At 42.0% G+C, this 19,407-nt stretch overlaps 1 protein-coding gene across 2 annotated transcripts in view; it reads left to right on the top strand.

Moving 5' to 3' along the window:
- LOC116763429 (cytochrome b5 reductase 4) overlaps positions 1-19,407 on the top strand; it is an 85,272-nt gene continuing 65,865 nt past the window's right edge. The window contains exons 1-2 of one of the 2 annotated variants that reach the window (XM_032651140.1): positions 1-223; positions 5,451-5,604. In XM_032651140.1, coding sequence (XP_032507031.1) covers positions 149-223; positions 5,451-5,604 — 229 coding nt within the window. In that variant the 5' untranslated portion in view covers positions 1-148. The remainder of the gene's footprint in view (positions 224-5,450; positions 5,605-19,407) is intronic. The other variant, XM_032651139.1, reaches the window with a different exon arrangement.

Genomic DNA, 19,407 nt, shown 5'->3' with positions numbered 1-19,407 from the left:
CCTCACCCCGGGCGACCCCGGAAGTGGGTCGGGGGCTTGGCCTCTGCCCGGCCTCGGAGCCGGAGCCGGAGGTGTTATCTGGAGGGGTCGCGCCGAGTTATTCCGTCGGGCGGCGTACCCCGGGCAGGGCCCGGGCTAAGAGTCCAGGATGCTGAACGTCCCTTCCCAGTCTTTCCCGGGCCCCAGCTCGCAGCAGCGCGTCTCCTCCGGGGGGCGTAGCAAGGTAAGCGGGTGACTCCGGCGGTCTCGTGCCGCAGCCCTCCCTTCTCGCCAGCGTTTCGTGCTCCGGCACAGTCCGTTCTCTCCTTCAGTACCCTCTCCCACCTCCTGTCCCCACCTCTAGCTTTCGTTCCCTCCCGCCCTTGCTGGCGATCTCTTTCAGATCCCATGCCGTTTCCAGTCCTCGAACTCTACTAACCTCTCTCCCTCTTACGTACTGGCCCCTTTTCTTTCCCATCCCTTTATCCCGTTCTGTCATTTCCCTTCTTCCAACTCTTTCCCCATTAATTAAATTCAGATGTATGATAGGGCCAGGCTCTGTGCGTCCTATATTGTAGGGATTCAGTATTAGCTTCCCTCCTTAAACATAACCTCCTCCCCGTTCTTTTGTTCACTTTTCGAAGGGGTTGTGAGCGATGTGAGTTCCCTAGAAGAGAGGAAAGGCTGAGCACTAGCGACAGAGACCAGTGATCATCCCGCCAAGGGTGGGGACTCCGGGAGCTAGGGAAGATTGGAGAAGCGAGAACAGGTGTCTGCAAACCTCCAGTTAGGTTTACGGACGCTTCTCCAAGTCACACTGCCTTTCTGTCTTCCTCTGGTACCTGATTGTTTTATCACTGCCTTTTCTACTGATGTCATTTGCTGACTCTGAAGCTAATATAATACTCTTTAACTTTTTGTTGCACGTAGCTTCTGTTACCAACAGGTGGAACACAAATGTGTTTCATATTTGCAGAATTTAATAGAATTGTCTCCTGTGTTCATTGCAACATGAATGCTGCTTGCTTCTGTTGATTGTTAGTTCCTCATTCAATAACCACATCTTCATGTTTTGTTTGCAAGACTTCCACCTACTCGGGCCACTCCTTTTTCATTTCTGGACTCTTGAGCCTTAGCACTGACATCATTTGGGAACTTCACCAACTTTCTCTATGTTCTCCACATGGACCTGGAGTTTGACTCTAGATCACAATTATGGGTTCAGGGATCTGTAGCTTTCATTAGATTTTCAGAAGTCTATCACCCCAGCTGTAATAATAATAAAACTGAGATTTATTTAGTGCTTACTGAAGACCTCAGTGCTTTACATGTATTAACTTGTTTAATCTTTCTAATGATCCTATGAAAGTGGGTGCTTTCGTTATCTCCATTTCACAGAAAAGAAAACTGGTTAAGAAATGCTGCCTTGGACCCAGTAGGCTTGATGTGATGTGACTCTGACTGTGACTTTTCATTTATTGCTGCATATATTATGCAGCCATCCAGTCGTGTGTCCTCATCTCCTTGGTGTTTGACCTGCTTCTCTCCTTAAGCTAAGTGCTTGGCTGAATAGTAGAGCCTTTTCAAAGAAAGCATCTCTGGATTAGAATATGAGAGTTGCTGCCCTTCTCCATTAAAACTACCAGCCATGTTCTCAGTATCATTTAAAGCAGAAAACTTAGAGGCAAAGACAAATGTTTCCCCAGCTGGTGATGGGAAAGGTGAGTCTTTGGGTCCAGAAAGAGAATAAAATGCGATTATTCTGCAATTCAAGAGAAAACTCAGACGATTTTTTCCCCCTTTGTGAAATTGTTGCCGAACTGAACTTGAGTTCGTTTTCCCGACGTGCAGCGAAGGCCATCTCCTGATACTGGGTTGTGGTGCAGGAAAGCGCAGCGTTTATTTGCAGGGCGCCAAGCAAGGAGAACGGGCAGCTAGTGCTCAGAACATCCAGATTCCCCGATGGCTTTCAGGCAAGCGTTATCAAAGGCAACGTTTGGGGTGAGGGTCCAGGGAGCATGATTAGCTTGCGGACATTCTTCTGTTTGGTTGGTGGTGAGGTAACATGGTGATATTTTAGAAACCTCAATCCACAACCTTCTTGTTCCTGCCAGGCTGGGGCTTTTGTGTTTGTGGTCAGCAGTTTCTATCCCTTGGGGTCCTGGTTGCTGTAAAAGAACTCAAGGATATGCATGGTGTTGTTGTGTGTATCTCTTCAGGAGGGACTAGGAGTCCTGTGACTATTGTTCAAGCTCTTAGTAGTTTTCTTGCTTGACTACTTTTCCTTGGTTTCGGCATTTTCTCACTTCTGTAGTCATTAGCTGTTTGATTCTGCTCTTTGGAACTCTGGGAAGGCCTAGGAGACTGAAGCTTTTTCTACAAATAAGAAGCAGAGACATGGAGACCCTACCATATTTGGGTCTCAGTACCATATTTATTGAGACCCTACCATATGCTGGAGATGTGATCTCTGTTGGGGAGGGGGAAATTTCTACAAAATTGACACGAGACAGATTAGCAGGAGAGAAAGAAACAAACTTAATTGGCACGCACAGAAGTCTTGTAGAAATGGGATTTACTGTTATGAGTCTAAGCTCGTACTGCTCGCAGCACGACAGGCCAATAAGGGGGAGACAGATTGCTGGGGCAAGGAATCATGACTTTATTTGAAAAGCCGGCAAACGGAGAAGCTGGTGGGCTCATCCCCCAAAGAACTATCTTGCCTGAGTTAGAATTCAGGCTTCTTTTATACTAGAAGGGGAGGGAGTAAAGTCAAACATTCCCTGTTTCCCATCAGCCTCCAGAGAGGATGTGTTAATTTCTTCGTCTCTGCAGTCATTTGCGGGTGGGCCTGGTCAGGATGTTTCCTGTGAGCTAAACAAAGGTATTTTTTTTTTTTTTTTTTTTTTTTTTTTGCGGTACGCGGGCCTCACTGTTGTGGCCTCTCCTGTTGCGGAGCACAGGCTCCAGACGCGCAGGCTCAGTGGCCATGGCTTACGGGCCCAGCCGCTCCGCGGCATGTGGGATCTTCCCGGACTAGGCCACGAACCCATGTCCTCTGCATGGGTAGGTGGACTCTCAGCCACTGCGCCACCAGGGAAGCCCTAAACAAAGGTATTTTAGCTTAATGCTCATTGCCCGGATAGCCGGATTCCCAGAGATGGGCCATTATGTATAATTTAAACTTACAGGCGACATCCCTTTAGTGATTAACTTGTAATAGATTCTTCCCTATTACACTAAGGAGTGGCCAAAGCTGGCAGCTTTTATACTTTTTAGACAGACAGTACATTTGAGAGGAATTGATGGGACAAAGAAACTTAGGTCTGGATACTGAATTGGTAAGGAATTTGAGCAAAGTTTGGGCTTGGGTGGTAAATTAGTAAACAAATAACAGGATTTGTTTACAGGCTTCTTGGCCCTGAATTTCCTATCTCTGGTGAGAAGGATGTGTTTCTACCTCCCAGTAGAGGGAGGGCACCTTTCACATGCGAGATTTATTTCCTGCTTTCAGGGAGATAAAGAGGACAGTCAATGTGTTCCTCTTGCATGGCCTGCCCTGGGCCCCAACATCTCTGTTGTCAAAGAGTTTAGTCCAGCAGGCTTCACAGACTAGTAAAGAGGCAGTTATAAATACCATAGGGACTGTAACAGTCTGTTATGACCTTGAAGGAGTCAGGGTCAGAAAAGGCTTCTGGAGGAAGTAATGTCTGCGGGGGAGAGAGCGGAATCAGTTTCCATTTACCTAAAAGCATAGAATGGGAAGGGGCAAAAGTTAAAACGTGGAGCTAGTGAGGTAAACTATGACCAGATGATGAAGGGCCTAGTAAACCACTCGAGGGCATTTAGAGACATTATTATAAGGATTATGAGGAGCCACTGAAGGAGGGAGGGTCCTAGATTAGATTTGCATTTCCAAAAGATTACTTTTAACTACCCTGGAGGTGATAGAATGGTGACAGAAGTGGTTTGGGATGGGAAAGATCATATGTATTCTCACACTTTACTTCATTTACGAAGACCAAGAGACCTAGAGAGTTTTGGCGATGGTAAGATTGGGATGATGTGGATTGGTAAGAAGGAATGTGAAGTTGGAAAGGCACCACAGACCTATTAACTTGGTTATTTTGGGGGCAATTGAATATCTAAAACAGTTATGATTCAGGAAAGTGAGATGTGTGTTTTAGTACTTTCGGGCCACTCTAACTGGATATCATAGGTGGCTTATAAACAACAGAAACTTATTTCTCACACTTCTGGTGCCTGGGAAGTCCAAGGTCAATGCACTGGCCAATTCTGTGTCCTGTGAGACCCCAATTCCTGGTTTGTAGCCATCTTTTTAGTGTCCTTACTTGGCGGAAGGGGTGAGGGAACTCTCTAATGCCTGTTTTATAAGGGCACTAATCCCAACAACTTTATCACCTACCAGAGGCCCTATTTCCTAGTACCATCCCATTGAGGATTAGGATTTCAGTCTATTTTGGGGGGACACAAATAGCAATAAACTTCCTTGAATATGACTGCTTCTATGTTAAACAATTATCTGGTACTATGTTACAAACTAATTATACAGGTTAGATGTCTTGAAAAATTTCCACTAGGGTGTCTCAACTGGTTAAAACACTAATTGTACCTCTTATCTAAAAGCTTTGAAAATGTATTTTGTAAAAAAACCCAAAACCCACAAAATCCCAAACATCCTGTTATTAAACCCTCTAGGCAGGAGAAAGCAAAATTTTGTGCAAAGCCCAGGTAATAAATAATTTAGGCTTTGAGGGCGTCATAAGGATTCAATCTCTTCACCACCAGCACCACCACCATGGGTGGAAATTACTCGTAGCTCAAGGGCTATACAGAAATGGGCATAGGCCAGTTTGCCAACCCCTTCCCTAGAGTGTGACAGTTTAGAGACATTATTATAAGGAATATGGGGAGCCACAGTTTTATTGTTTTCCATTATTTGATAACCTTTGTTTCTCAGTGGATTCTTAGAAAACATATTACCATCTCATGTGATTTCTAATATTCTGTGTATGTTGAAAATCCAGAAAACCAACTTCAGCCAGTTTCTGTTTTCTTCTATCAAATCCCTTGATTTTTAAGGCAAAGAAATTTTGGTCCAAATGGTAAGCGACTAGAACATATTAGCAGTAGAGCCAGGACCAAAATTTGTTTTCTGACTCTGGGTTCATTACTATCCTTGTACTATGATACCATTTGGATGGACATTTGTGTGCCAGGATTTCTAAGCCCCACCTCATGGCCCATGTACTTTATATAGGGTTCCATTTATAATTCTGATACCACGTCCTAAAGCTGAAGAAGACTTTTAGAATTGTTATGTTTGAGTTTTCTTATCTTTTGGAGTGGGAATCAATAATGAAGTGGCCTGAGGACCAGCAGCAGGAAGGGGAAGGGAAAGCAGCTGACTCGAAAAAGCCACACTGAATTCTTCCCTGTTCCTTTTTGAGGTCCCTCTGAAACAGGGCAGAAGTCTTATGGATTGGATTCGACTGACCAAAAGTGGAAAGGACCTAACAGGATTAAAAGGAAGATTAATTGAAGTAACTGAAGAAGAACTTAAAAAACACAACAAAAAAGATGATTGTTGGATATGCATAAGAGGTAGGTGGTATTTATTATGTACTGCAAAACGTTTTGGCTAGGGTTTCCAGTTGTAATGCTGTACAACCCCTTGGTCCTGTTATTTGGTGTTATGATTTGCAATTAGCTAACAAAAATATGCCTTACACTGGGCAATAAATTCTCTAATTCGGAATTTGGGTCTGAATTAGGGCAGTATTTCTTCCCTAAGTCACTGTTCACATAGCATCCCTGTACTGTATTCCCTTTGAAAGAAAACAAGTGTTTACCAGGCAATTTAATACCAAAGTAATAAAATTATTCAGTAACACCTAGTTTATATGGAATAACGTTCCACCTTTGTGCCGTGTAACAGAATTCTGTAGGAAAAAATGTCTCTGAGAATCTAAAGTAAATCAGAAAACCCACATTAAAGCCAAATCCTAAGTTCTCACTTGCAGCACTTTTTATTACTTAATCCACGCTTGTTAGCAGTATGAGTTACCTGATTTTTCTAGCCCACAGCAAATTAGAAGCCCCAGGCTAGAAATGGATAGATTGGGAGAGAGTGAGCAGAGAAAGAATGATAGTTGATGGAAGTAGATCTCATGGTGTCCTATAGCCTGGTATCTGGGAGAGAAGCAAAAACAATAAAGGGCTTGCAGCTGTGCACTGGGTCTCCACAGCAATGTCCTTGAGTCATCTAGACGGGGTTCAGTATATCCACTATCCTCAGTTTAAAGAAGAAAGGAAGTGTGTCATTTATTGCTGTTATCGCAGTTGTAATTTTATCATTGTATAATTTTGGTTTGTTGTCAGTTATCCTGATGACACTGTCACCTGTATGAGGGCAGGGACCATGTCAGTCCCCTGCTGTGTCCTTGGTGCCTGGCACATAGAGGTCATCAGTATGTGTTTGTTGAACTAGTGCAACACTTATCATTCTTAAGAAATTTGGTTACTTGAAGAGGTGGTTGTCACAGTAGATCACTGGTATAGTAAATGGAAAGACACCAGTAGCACTGTTAGTTTGCTGGGGATGCCCAAACAGAATTCAACAAACTGGGTGGCGTAAACAACAGAAATTTATTATCTCACAGTTCTGGAGGCTAAACTTTAAGATCAGGATATCTTCTTTGGGCTTGAAGAGGAAGCTGTTCCATGCCTCTCGCCTCTCTTCTGGTGGTTTGCTGGCAATCTTTGGAGTTGCTTGGCTTGTGGTGGCATCACTCTGATCTCTGACTTCATCTTTATATGGCATTCTTCCTGTGTGATTGTCTGGGTCCAAATTTGCTGTTTTTATAAGGACATGGGTCATATTGGAGGAGGGGCCTGCCCTACTCTAATATGACCTCATCTAATTACATCTGCATTGACCCTGTATCCACATAAGGTCATGTTCTGAAGTATTGCAAGTTAGGATTTCAATGTATGAATTTGGGGGTACACAATTCAATCCATAACAGATATAATTAGAGTGTGGAATGTTTTTCAGTGGCAGAAGGTATGGAATCTTCCAGGAGGGGATGACTTAGCTTGTTCTGAGACAGAAGAACAGATGCTCAACTTTTCAAAGTTTCTCAGGGAAATACACTGTGGATAGACCAGTAACTTGGAATGAGGATTCTGCCAGACACAAAAAGCTCCTTTTGCCATTTGATAGGGTTTTTAATACCCTCCTTGCTTTCTCTCCATGCTGCATACCTGTTTACCAGGTTCAGGTAACTGGCACAAAATGACCTCCCCACTGTGCCCAAGTGTCTTCTGCTGGCCTGGGTGAAGTGGAGGTCAGTTTCCCACGAGGATTTCTCAGCTGGTCCAGGCTATGGGCGTGTCTGAGCTGTTTCTGCAGTAGGAAGCCACTTTTTCAGAAAACTCTCTCATGTGAACCCTTGACATCCTAGCGCTATTAGATAAATGAGGCATCGTTACAATACAGTCATACTTTTTTATTCATTTGATGTACTGATGGAGGTCAGGGACAGGTTTGCTATGTTTAAAAAGTAATACATGTTGCTCCCAGTTACATATCTCCCGTAATGATTTGAATGGATGTCACTCTTCTGGTAAGGTTGTTGATTTAAGGATAAATTCTTTTAAAGTTTCTGTTGGAGAATGTATTCTACCCTACTAATAATTAGGCTTTCCTCCCCACCCCCCGATTGCAAAGTAAGATGTGTCTTTTTTTTTTCCCTTTTGACAGAGTTTGGATTTTAATTTTAATAAAGAAACATTTGATTTAGGCCCTGCCCTGGGACCCTCCACTCAAGGAGGAGAAGATAAATAACTGATAGACAAGTCTGAGTGAAGTGCCCTACGAGGGCTATAAAGAAAGTGATGTCAGATTGCAGGGAGGGAGACGTGTGGGTTAGGAAAATCAGAGACTCTTTTGTGATAGAGATAAGCCTTGAAAGGGTAGACAGGATTTCAACCGGAAGGGAGGGGGAAGTACACCCAAGCGGAGGGAAATGCTAACCAAGGGTCTAGACACAGAAAAGCTGGAGGTATGTTCTGGAGCTTAGGCTGCCTGTTGGAGAATTATAAGAAAGAAAACTCTGAAGGCATGTTAGGGCAGATTATGGAGATCCTTGAAAGCCAAGCTGAGAAATATGTTCTTAATTTTGATGGCAGTGTGAACTGTTGGAGGTGCTTGAATGTGGGGACAGAGAAGGCCTTGGAAAAGGTAGTCTGGTGGTGGGCATAGTGAATTGAAATGAGACTAGGAAAGCATTTAGCTCTTACAGAAGTTCAGGTGGTAATAGGTGAACCCGGATGTTGACAAAGGCAGCAAAGTAGGATGAATGAGGATGACAGACAAAGTAGGATGACAGACAAATTCCCGGTAATTTCTAACACAGTCCTCTGTGAAAGTAGAAGAAAGCACAGGACTGAATGTAATTGTCTTTTTCTTCTTAGCTGTTCTAATTTAAAATGTTAGTGATACCTTCTTAAAGGGAATGTATGCCAATTTAGCTTTGAAGGTCAGTGCTAATGTTTGGACCCAAGTTTTAATCAAAGCTCTACCACAGGGAAGCATGGTATCAAGGTATATATTTTTTTCTTTTTTTAAAGTATTGGATTCTTCATTTTCTAACAATTGCCCCATTTTTAGATCAGTTCAAATTTCAGCTTGATCAGAGCAAGGGAGACACAGTGTCTCTTTAGAAAATATACACTTTGGCGTGGGTTTTTATAGCTAATATTTGGGGGACTTTTTTTTTTTTTGAGTACATAGCTGTTCTGCTTAATGTTCAGGTGTGCTAAATCTAGTTACGTTCGTAAAAATGATGGTGTAAAAAGAGCACTTGGCTGGCAGCTGACTGTAAAATGTGGGCATTGGTCTGGAATGATCTCAAAGGCAGGTTTATGGAGTTTCTGATTTGTTCACTTAATTCTCACCTTTCTCTGTAAAGTATGTAATTCCTATAATGCAATAGGAGTTAATTGGGACATTGAGGGACTGGATGGGAGAGAGATAGCTTTTTCAAAAATTTTGCTGAATTTCCCATTAATTCATGCAATTGTAGTTTTCTCTTTTATTGCTATTTCTCTCTGTCTCTCTCTCAAGAACTAAAGGTGATTTACAAATATGTGAAGCTTTGAACATGAACATTTAGGTGTTTGAATAAAAATCTAAATCACTAATCTGTGAGAGCTCTGTAGAGCCTAGATCAGACTTTGTTTTTTCTGTAGTATATTTTACTGTAGTATGTAATCAGTGTGGGTAATGATGTATTAAGTCATGAAATCATCTTTTGGCATCATTTTAATCTTAGGGTGAGGGGAAGTGTGGCCTGATACTCAATAACAGTCCATTTAAATAAATGATATTTCTAAAAAGTTGATTACAGTAAATATATTGGCCATTCTGCTGTTAAAAATTTAGTGAAGGGCTTCCTCGGTGGCGCAGTGGTTGAGAGTCCGCCTGCCGATGCAGGGGACACGGGTTCGTGCACCGGTCTGGGAAGATCCCACATGCCGCGGAGCGGCTGGGCCCGTGAGCCATGGCCGCTGAGCCTGCGCGTCCGGAGCCTGTGCTCCACAACGGGAGAGGCCACAGCAGTGAGAGGCCCACGTACCGCAAAAAAAAAAAAAAAAAAAATTTAGTGAAGGGCTTCCCTGGTGGCGCAGTAGTTGAGAGTCCGCCTGCCGATGCAGGGGACACGGGTTCGTGGCCCGGTCTGGGAAGATCCCACATGCCGTGGAGCGACTAGGCCCCATGAGCCATGGCTGCTGAACCTGCGCGTCCGGAGCCTGTGCTCTGCAACGGGAGAGGCCACAACAGTGAGAGGCCTGCATACCGCAAAAAAAAAAAAAAAAAAAAAATTTAGTGAATGCAGTTCCCCAGGTGGGATTTAATGGATTTCATTTATAACTTAGAAATGAACATACTTTGATTTCTCCTAATGCTGATTGTCATATGCTAGTAAATTGAAGAGGCCTGCTTGAGACCGTTGTAAAAGTGACTTTTAATGGGTTTGTATTTTTCATGTTTCAATAACTAAAAAATCTTGGCAGATTGATTCCAAGAAATGGTATTTTTCCATTACTGTTTCCTAGATTTCTAGGTTCATTTACAGTAAACTTTTAAAAAATTTACTTGTATGACAGTAGTGTAAATTTTTATGAGTGCATCAATCCTCATTATTCCTGGGTTTCAAATTTGCCTACTCACTAAAATTTATTTGTAACCCCCAAATCAGCACTCATAGTGCTTTCATAGTAATTTGAAGACGTGCACAGTGCAGTGAAAAATTGTTGCTGCCCGAGCACACGTTCCTAGCCGAGGTCAGACAAGGCAATGTTCTGCCTTCTTGTTCCAGCTCTCTTACGAGTGTCTTTTTTGCCGTTTTTTTAGTGCGACATTTTTCACATCCTGTGCTTTTCGTTGGTGATTTCACTGTATACATGCCCCCCGGCCCACAAGGAGAGTGCTGAAGTGCTGTCCCAAGAATGCGGTCATGTGCCTTCCAGAGAAAATATGTTAGATGAGCTTTGTTCAGCCATGAGTCATAGTGCTGTTGACTGTGAATTCAGCGTTCATGAATCTACAGTATGTATTGAATAATATGTCAAGCAGAACATACATTAAACAAGGTTATGTTTTGATTGGTTGACAAAAATGTGACCAGGGGCTTGCAGGAACCTCACCTTGTATTAATATTTTCCCTTAGCGGTGGTTCAGTGTTGGCTAATTCAGTGTTTGAAGTGAGTTTGTAGAACGTAACTGCCTAGAGTAATGAGAATCGACTGTGGTTCTTTAGGTTATCTTTTATTTATACTTCAGTAATAATAAAGTAAAATAAGTTTTATACTTTTTAGGTTAGATTCAAACCCACCAAGAAGAGAGCTGACTTTTTTTAACACCAAGTTCTTTTCTCCAGGTTTCCTTAGCTCCCTGCTTCAGTGCTGTTTTGAGAAACTAGTATTTCTGTCTCTAGCTGAGAAACTTTTTCTATCTGAAAATTTTCTTCTAGAAGCAGTTTTTCAAGTTTGGAACTAATGCTTTAATATATAATAGAAGGTATTATCACAGTAATATAGAGTGCCTGTAAACAATACTGTATTGTTATTCCAGTTAGCTCAACTATTCTGTACATTGTCTGCTTTGTGTAACAGCCTCCTTACTTGCTTCTTGACAGTTTGCGGATTCTCGAACAACTCCCTTCTGCTATCACTTGCTTTAGGAAATACAAACCAACATTTTTTCAGGTCTATTTCCCTTTATTCATCCATTTCTAATCTAATCTGTAGGTTCTCAGGTTGCCTATTTTACACCACTTATGCAGGTAATCTAGTCTGTTGATTTTATTCTGTCCTACTGACATATGAGACCATTCCATTTCTTTTACTTTTACTGTGTCTTTATCTCCTTAATTGTTATTCAATCTCTTCTTTCTTTTTTTGACTCTTCCTCTCTCTGTACCACCCTTTCCATTCACTAAAAATCCACTAGAGGGGAAAAAACTGGTGTTCTGGGCGAGTGGAGGAGGGCCTCATCTAACCCTCAAGTGTTTTGCTTGATTGACACAGTGGTTTACAGACTTCAGCCAACATTTAGACATTTCCTTTATAAGAAAGTTTTTGATTACAAATTCAATTTTAAAGAAATTTTTAGGGCAATTCAAATTTTCTCTTTTTCTTGTGTCAGTTTTTATAAGTTACGTTTCTCAGTATATTTGGTAATTTCATCTGTTATTTACCATGTTGGCATAAAGTTGTTTATAACATGCTCTTATTATCTCTTTAATGTCTTTAGGTTCTATAGTGATAGACCCTTTTTCATTCCTAATATTGATAGTCTTTGGTTTTTTTCCTTTATCAGTCTTACCAGAAGTTTATCAGTCTTAACTTTCGGCTTTGATTTTCTCTGTTCCTTGTCCATTTTCTATTCACTGATTTCTACTCTTGTTACTGGGGAGGTGACTGTTTTAATTTCTCTTCTTCAACATTGGCATCTATACTTCTGTGGTGATAATTTGCTTGCAATAACTCTTGTTATAGTCTTAGTTAATGTCTGAATTACCTGGTAGCAGGAAATTCAGTGTTGGCATTTTTATCCCGATTTACATTTTAGCTGTTGCCATTATCTTTTTACCAGAGATTTTTGCTCACTTAAACTTATTATCCAGTCACATAATTCTCAGATTTTTAATTAAAATCACATATATAGCTCAGTATTCTTTATAAGAAGTGTTTTCTGTTTTTAAACAGCTTAGCAGGTTGATGATGTGTGAGATCTGTGCTATGTGCTAAGTGTTTACTTCTCCCAACAAACCTATGAAGTAGGTATTCTGATTCACAGATGGAGGCACGGAAACTTAGCGAATCCTCATTTTCCAAATGATGAAACTGCAGCTGAGAAAGTATATTAGTGGGGACTCATGGATGTAAGTGGCAGAAACTCCAGCCTAATTTGGTTTAAGCAGAAGGCTAAAAAGTTACAGGTGGAGCTGACTTGAGGTGAGGATTGGTACAGGGGCTCAGGTGGTGTCCTCAGGATCTGCTTTCACACTGTTTGTCAGTTTCCCTTCTGGGCTTGCTCCATTTTAGGACTAACTCTTCACAGCAGCAAGATGACCACAGCAACTGTAACCCCAGTTCTTTTCAGGTTCTTTTCCTTTTATCTAATAGCTAAAAGAAAAGCCTTGGAATTGGCTCCGATTGGCACAGTTTTGATCATGTTCTCGTTGCTGGAATTGTAGTTCTATTTAGGGGGAAATGGTGTACTTAATCACTTAAACCTAGGTCACAAGTTCATCCTGTAGCCTAGAGAGGGGCCACAGTGAAGAGTCAGGGAGGAGGATGTGACTCCTTGAAGAAAAACTGCTGCTGTTGCTGGAAGGGGAGTGGACGCTGGGTAGGGAAAACATTAATGCCCGCTACAGAGCATAGAGTAACTTGCCAAAGCCATAGCTGATGAGAATAGAGCCAGTATTTTAACCTAGGCAACCTGATTCTAAGCTGTTATGCTTAAACTACACTGTACTGCTTCCTGTTTTATCATATTCAACTCTAGATTGGATCCTGGCCTAGCCTTTATGCGTAACTCACTTTGAGTGCCATTCATGAATTAATTTATTATGAAATTACGATGGAGTGCCTGTTACTTGTAGCTCTTCCCTTGTGCTAAATAACATTGCTAATTAACAGTCATACAGGATAGCCTTCCAAGACAATTTTTATTTTTAGTAATTTAATGAAATATAGCTTTTGCTTTCTGTGTGACTTTGTGTGTAGTTGTCATTCATAAAAAATAGAGACTATAGGTTTTAACTTTCTCTTTCTCTATATTGGTTCACTCGTTTAATCAGTATTTCTTGGGGTCCACTATGTTTCATGCATGATACCAGGTTCTGGGGAGTGACATGGAAATTTAAAACAGAGCTGGCCCCTGCTCATGGAATTCACAATCTGGCAGGGAACACAAAGTGTTACTCAAGTCTGAGGAGTATTGTGAAGGAGAGGTCTGCTGTGCTAAGAGTGAAGATTCCAGGAGACTGAGTAGAGATGAAAGGTAAATGGGCATTAACCAGGCAGAGAGGAAGGGGAACAATATTACAGGTTCCGGAAAAAGTACGTGCAAAGTCTAGGTGGTGTGATTGTGTGAGAGAAAGAGCCCAAGTGCAACACATAGGTGTTCACTGTGAATATGAGGAACTTCAAGTTAGTGATACCTGTATTCTTTCTTCTCAGTTTCTTGTATTGGAAAGTCAAAGACATCATTCTTTCTAAGGCACACTCTTTCCTAAGGCTTGGCCCTTTATGTGCTCTTATCAGTCCTCTCCAGCGTCTTCTGTGACCTCAGGTAGTTGTTTATCCTACATTGTTGAAACACCCTCAGTTCTTTCCTTTCTTTCTTCCAACAGCTTCTTCCTTTCAAGTCTCCTCATTTTTTCTGGTCCTCTTGGACTTTGCTTCTTCCCCTGGACTTTCTTCCTCAGTATTTGATGTATGTCCTCTGTTAGAACATCTATAACGTTTTTGGGCCATTTCTTCTATTTTTGTCTTTTTATTTAAATTGAGTTTCAGGGTATTAATATGCAGCTTCTCTCCCTACCCCTAGCATCTAGTACAGGGCATGGCTTATGGGCAGTGTTCAGTAAATATCCTTTGAATCACATGTAGGACTTTTAAACCACATATGGTAGGGATATTTTAATGATTTCACAAAATAGTGACCAGTTGAGGGACTTTCATTTTTGCTGTTTCCAGGTTATTGGCTCTTAGAGTTAGGGAATATATCAATTCCTTAATCAAAAAGTTTGTTATTTCTGGACAGTTTTCTGATATATACTCATGGTCAGTTATTCATTTTTGAGCTCATAGAATGTGAGCTGCAGCCTGATGGGGATCCTATATTCTCTCTCCTTTGTACAGCTTCATATTTCCTTTTGCAGACTTTGCACACTGTAGGGGTTAAGTAAATATTGGAGATTTCTTCAGGGCCATTTTTTGCCATTAATATTTTCAATTAAACCTTTTATTTTGAAAAAGCTTCAGACTTTCAAAAAAAGTTGCAAAAGTGATGCTGTGAACTCTAGAAACCCTTCACATGGCTAGATTCACCCATTGTTGACATAGTCATCATTATATTTTAATGAATCCATTTTATCTTCACTACTAACTTATTCTTTATACCTTTTTGTCATCTTTGTTTTAGTCATTGCTGTAAGGGTTTATGATACACAATTTTAATTTATCACAGTCTACCTTCAAATAATATTATACCATTTTACATACAGTGTAAGAATATACTTCCATTTCCTTCTCCAGCGTCTTGTGCTATTATTGTTATTCATTCCGCATATGCTATAAATCCTGCGACATGTTACTATTTTTGCTTTAGACAGTCACTTATCTTTTAAAGAGATTAAGAAAATGAAAAGAATTACCCACATTTTTACCATATTCAGTGCTTGGTATATTTTTGTGTTGATCCAGATTTCCCTTAAAGAACTGACTTTCACATTTCTTGCACTACAGATTTGCTGGCAATGAATTCTCAGCTTTTGTTCATCTGAAAACATCTTTATTTTGCCTTCATTTTGAGGATACATTATAATTGGGTATAAAATTCTAGGTTGACAGTTTATTTTCCTCAGCGCTTTAAAAATGTCACTCCACAGCCTGGAGGGGTGGAATGGGGAGAGTGGGAGGGAGGGATACGCAAGAGGGAAGACATGGGAACATACGTATATGTATAGCTGATTCACTTTGTTATAAAGCAGAAACTAACACACCATTGTAAAGCAATTATACCCCAATAAAGATGTTTAAAAAAAAAAAAAAGTCACTCCATCTTCTAGTTTGCATAGATGAGAACTCTGTTGTCAATTTTTTTTTTGAGGTACACGGGCCTCTCACTGTTGTGGCCTCTCCCGTTGCGGAGCACAGGCTCCGGATGCGCAGGCTCAGCGGCCATAGCTCACGGGCCCAGCCGCTCCGCAGCATGTGGGATCCTCCTGGACCAGGGCACGAACCCGTGTCCCCTGCATCGGCAGGCGGACTCTCAACAGCTGCACCACCAGGGAAGCCCTTGTTGTCATTCTTAATTGTTTTCCTGTAGAATGTAAGGCTTCTTTCTTCTCTGACTGCCTTTAAAATTTTACTTTGCTTTTCAGCAGTTTGACTATGATGTGGTTTTCCTTTTATTTTTTCTGCTTGGGGTTCTCTAAATTAACTTTAGGAAGTTTTGGGCCATTATCTCTTCAAATACTTCTACTCTTCTTTTGGGATTTCAGTTCCATATATGTTAGCCTGTATTGTTCCACAGCTCTTAGATGCACCATTCTGTTTTTTCACTCATTTTTTTCTTTGTGTTTCAGTTTGATCATTTTTGTTGACTTTTCTACGAGTTTACTTATTTTTTCCTCTATTTTGTCTAGTCTGCTGATTAACTCATCAGAGGAATTCTTCATTCTGATATCATGTTTTTCATTTTTTGTGTTTCATTAGGCTTCTTTGTATAGCTTTCATCTCTGTGCTGAAATTTCCCGTTTATTAAGTGTCAACCTTATTTTCTACTAGATCTTTTAATATATTAATTAGAGTTATTTTAATGTATCTGTCCTATAAGTTCCAGTATATGCACCATCTCTAAGTCTGGTTGTATTGCTGTTTTTCTCTGTTGACAGTGGGTTTTAACATTTTGAAAAATGTGTCTTACAATTTTTTGATTGTGTGTTACACATTGAATATAGATGAACAGTAGAACTTGAGGTATTTATACTCAGAGATGGTACACTTTTGGATGTGAGGGTGATCTGGCTGCGACATCTGTCACCCCATTGATCACCAGGGTTGATTCGGCTGATCTGGATGGCTAGGCGGGTCTCCCCTTTCTCCCTCACCACTCCATGTGCATCCCTCTTGAAGCTGCATGCTTGGTTGAAGAGGATGACCTTGCCCGATAGAGGGGGACTGTTCTTCCGTCAAGGGTGTATGAGTAGCTGCGCTCCCCTGCTAGAACCTGCAAACAAGCTCTCAGGGTCATTTGTAGGAGAACATAGGGTAGTCAAGCTTCCAATACTCCACACACATCCAAATGAGCTGCTGCATGTGGCAGTCTGCCTTTCTTTAACAGAAGGAAAAAAAAAAAGAAATGGTACACTTTTTCTGGCAATTAGGTTGAGTCAGCTTAGTTAGTAGTTGATCTGGGTTTGGGGTGGTTGTTATTGTTGTCATTGGTGCACCCCTGACTTCAGATTCCTCCAGCAGTAGGTTACCGCTACCTTGTTTTTGATGCGGGGCCTTAGTGTTGGAGGATTTTTTCATTGTCCCTGTTCTACTCTTATTAACTGACAGCTTGCCCTATATACTTGCATAGGGTCTTGCCCCTCTCCCGGTGGCAGACTGCTCTTACTTGTTGTTTGATGCAAGACTTGTGGTGGTAGAAGGGGTTTTGCAGTTTTCCTGTTTCAGCCGCAGTCTTAGGCAGGTCCTGTTACCTGAGCCCCACGGGCTGAGCTTTCTCAGTGATCCTGTCACTTTCCCACTGCCTCTTAACTCAGTGCAGGGTTTAGGATGCAGGCACATTTCTTGCCCATGGCAGCTGAACTTTGCCTTATATCAGGAGGGCAGGAGGAGGACGGGGCAGAGGGCATGGGGTGTGAGCAATTACTCTGCCTGCCTTCCAGTCCTAGAAGTCATCTGTTTCATATCAGCGTAGGATCTCGGCCTGAGTGGGCTTTCTGTCCCTCCTCTAGTGTTTAGCTTACATTTGCCTAATGTAAACGCAGAGTGGAGGAGGATGTGTGTTTCCTGCCCTATCCAGCAGCAGCTAACCTTTGCCTGATATCAGTGCAGGGACTTGAGGATGGGAGGCTTTACTAGCCCTTCCCAGCAACAGACTGCGTTTGCCGCGTGTCAGGGTTGATCTGCAACATGGGTGAATTTCTTGCTCCTTCCTCAGCAGTAGCTGATCCCCACCTTGTACTCCTGCAGGCCCAAAGTATAGATGGCCTTTTCTCGGTACTCCCGCTCTACCCTCAAGTCTTGGAGCAGGTACTACACACCTGGACCACCTATGGACCTTTCTCAGGTCTGCCCTGCTCACGCTATTTCCCATGAGCATCTCATGAGGTGCAAGACTATGAAAAAAGAATTGACTGCATGCAGAATCCCTTTGTATCTGAGCCTCTCAGCGTTCTAAATTGGCACTAGTGCACACTGGGCCCTAAAAGAGTTTGTTAAAATTCCCGTTGTTTTATAGCAGCATCTCTTTTGCCTGTGCTCTGTCAAAGGTGAAGTGGTTCATATGTCCGATTTCCTCAGAGGGGCTTGTCACCCTGTGGAATTTAGATATTTGGTTGCCTTACCACATCACCTCACCGATAGACTCAGAAACTTGCAGCGTTTTGGGACTTCGCTGGTGGCGCAGTGGTTAAGAATCCACCTGCCAATGCAGGGGACACAGGTTCGAGCCCTGGTCCGGGAAGACCCCACATGCCACGCAACTACGGAAGCCCGCGTGCCTAGAGCCCGTGCTCCGCAACAAGAGAAGCCACCGCGATGAGAAGCCCGTGCACCACAAAGAAGGGTAGCCCCAGCTCGCGGCAACTAGAGAAAGTCTGCACGCAGCAAGGAAGACCCAACACAGCCAAAAATAAATAAATAAAATAAATAAATTTATATATAAAAAAAAATCCTCAAAAAAAACTTACAGTGTTTTTGGATTATCTGGTTTTTTTCTTTTTGTTAAGGGTGGGAGCAGTTTTTTCTTATGGCTTTCTACTTCTTAAGTTCATCATTATACCTGTTTTTTTTCTTTTCCCAGCCATGCCGCTCAGCTTGCAGATCTTAGTTCCCCGACCAGAGAATGAACCTGGGCCCTTAGCAGTGAAATCGCGGAGTCCTAACCACTGGACTGCCAGGGAATTCCCCATCATTACATCTTAATTAATCTTTGCAGCTGGCTTGTTTCGGAAGATAGGAAATAACTCAAAGCATAAGGACATATTTGGGTTTTTTTTTCCAGGTAACTAATAGCAAGGCAGTTCAGTGTTGGTAGCTGTCATTGGTAGCCCTAAGGCACAGGCAAACAGAGGGAAATGATCCCACGGAATAGGAAAGAGTGGGGTAGTCGGAAAACTGATCTTTTAGAGATAGGTTGTCTTGTTTATTACTGGTGTAAGTTGTAAACCCAGTTTAAGAATAGTAAACGTGGGCTTCCCTGGTGGTGCGGTGGTTGAGAGTCCGCCTGCCGATGCAGGGGACACGAGTTCGTGCCCCGGTCTGGGAAGATCCCACATGCCGCGGAGCGGCTGGGCCCGTGAGCCATGGCCGCTGGGCCTGCGCGTCCGGAGCCTGTGCTCCGCGACGGGAGAGGCCACAGCAGTGAGAGGCCCACATACCGCAAAAACAAAAACAAAACAAAAACAAGAATAGTAAACGTGTCCGGTGCTAGTAATGTTTGGTCATTATTCTCTCTAGCAGAAGTTTGTGGATTTTTTAAAAAATACTCAGAGTGTAACTGACTGCTCAGACTGTTGGTTAATTTTTCATGCTTTCACAGGTCAGTTTACTTTTAATGAAACTTAAATGTCAGGGCTCTTTTTCCTAATACTAATAATGTAACATAAGATGACCTTTGATAATTATGGCCAGTCAGCCTTGTGAAGTGCTTGGAGGCCTTTATTACATTCCATTTAAATTTTCCTGGGCAAACTGAGGCATTCAGACCAGATTCTTTTAGCTCTTTTATTAATTAGACTGGCCATCATTGAAGTCGTTTGGTGCAGTTTGAAGCTCTAAGTTATATTCAGGACAGTTGCTGTCTGGTTCTCATTTCTCTGAGGTAGTGCTGGTCTCATTTCTAGTCTTTTTTTTCTTTTCCTCTTAAAA

This window comes from Phocoena sinus, chromosome 12 (genome assembly GCF_008692025.1).
Source record: "Phocoena sinus isolate mPhoSin1 chromosome 12, mPhoSin1.pri, whole genome shotgun sequence".
Lineage (NCBI taxonomy): Eukaryota > Metazoa > Chordata > Mammalia > Artiodactyla > Phocoenidae > Phocoena > Phocoena sinus.
This window is presented reverse-complemented; position numbering and strand designations above follow the sequence as displayed.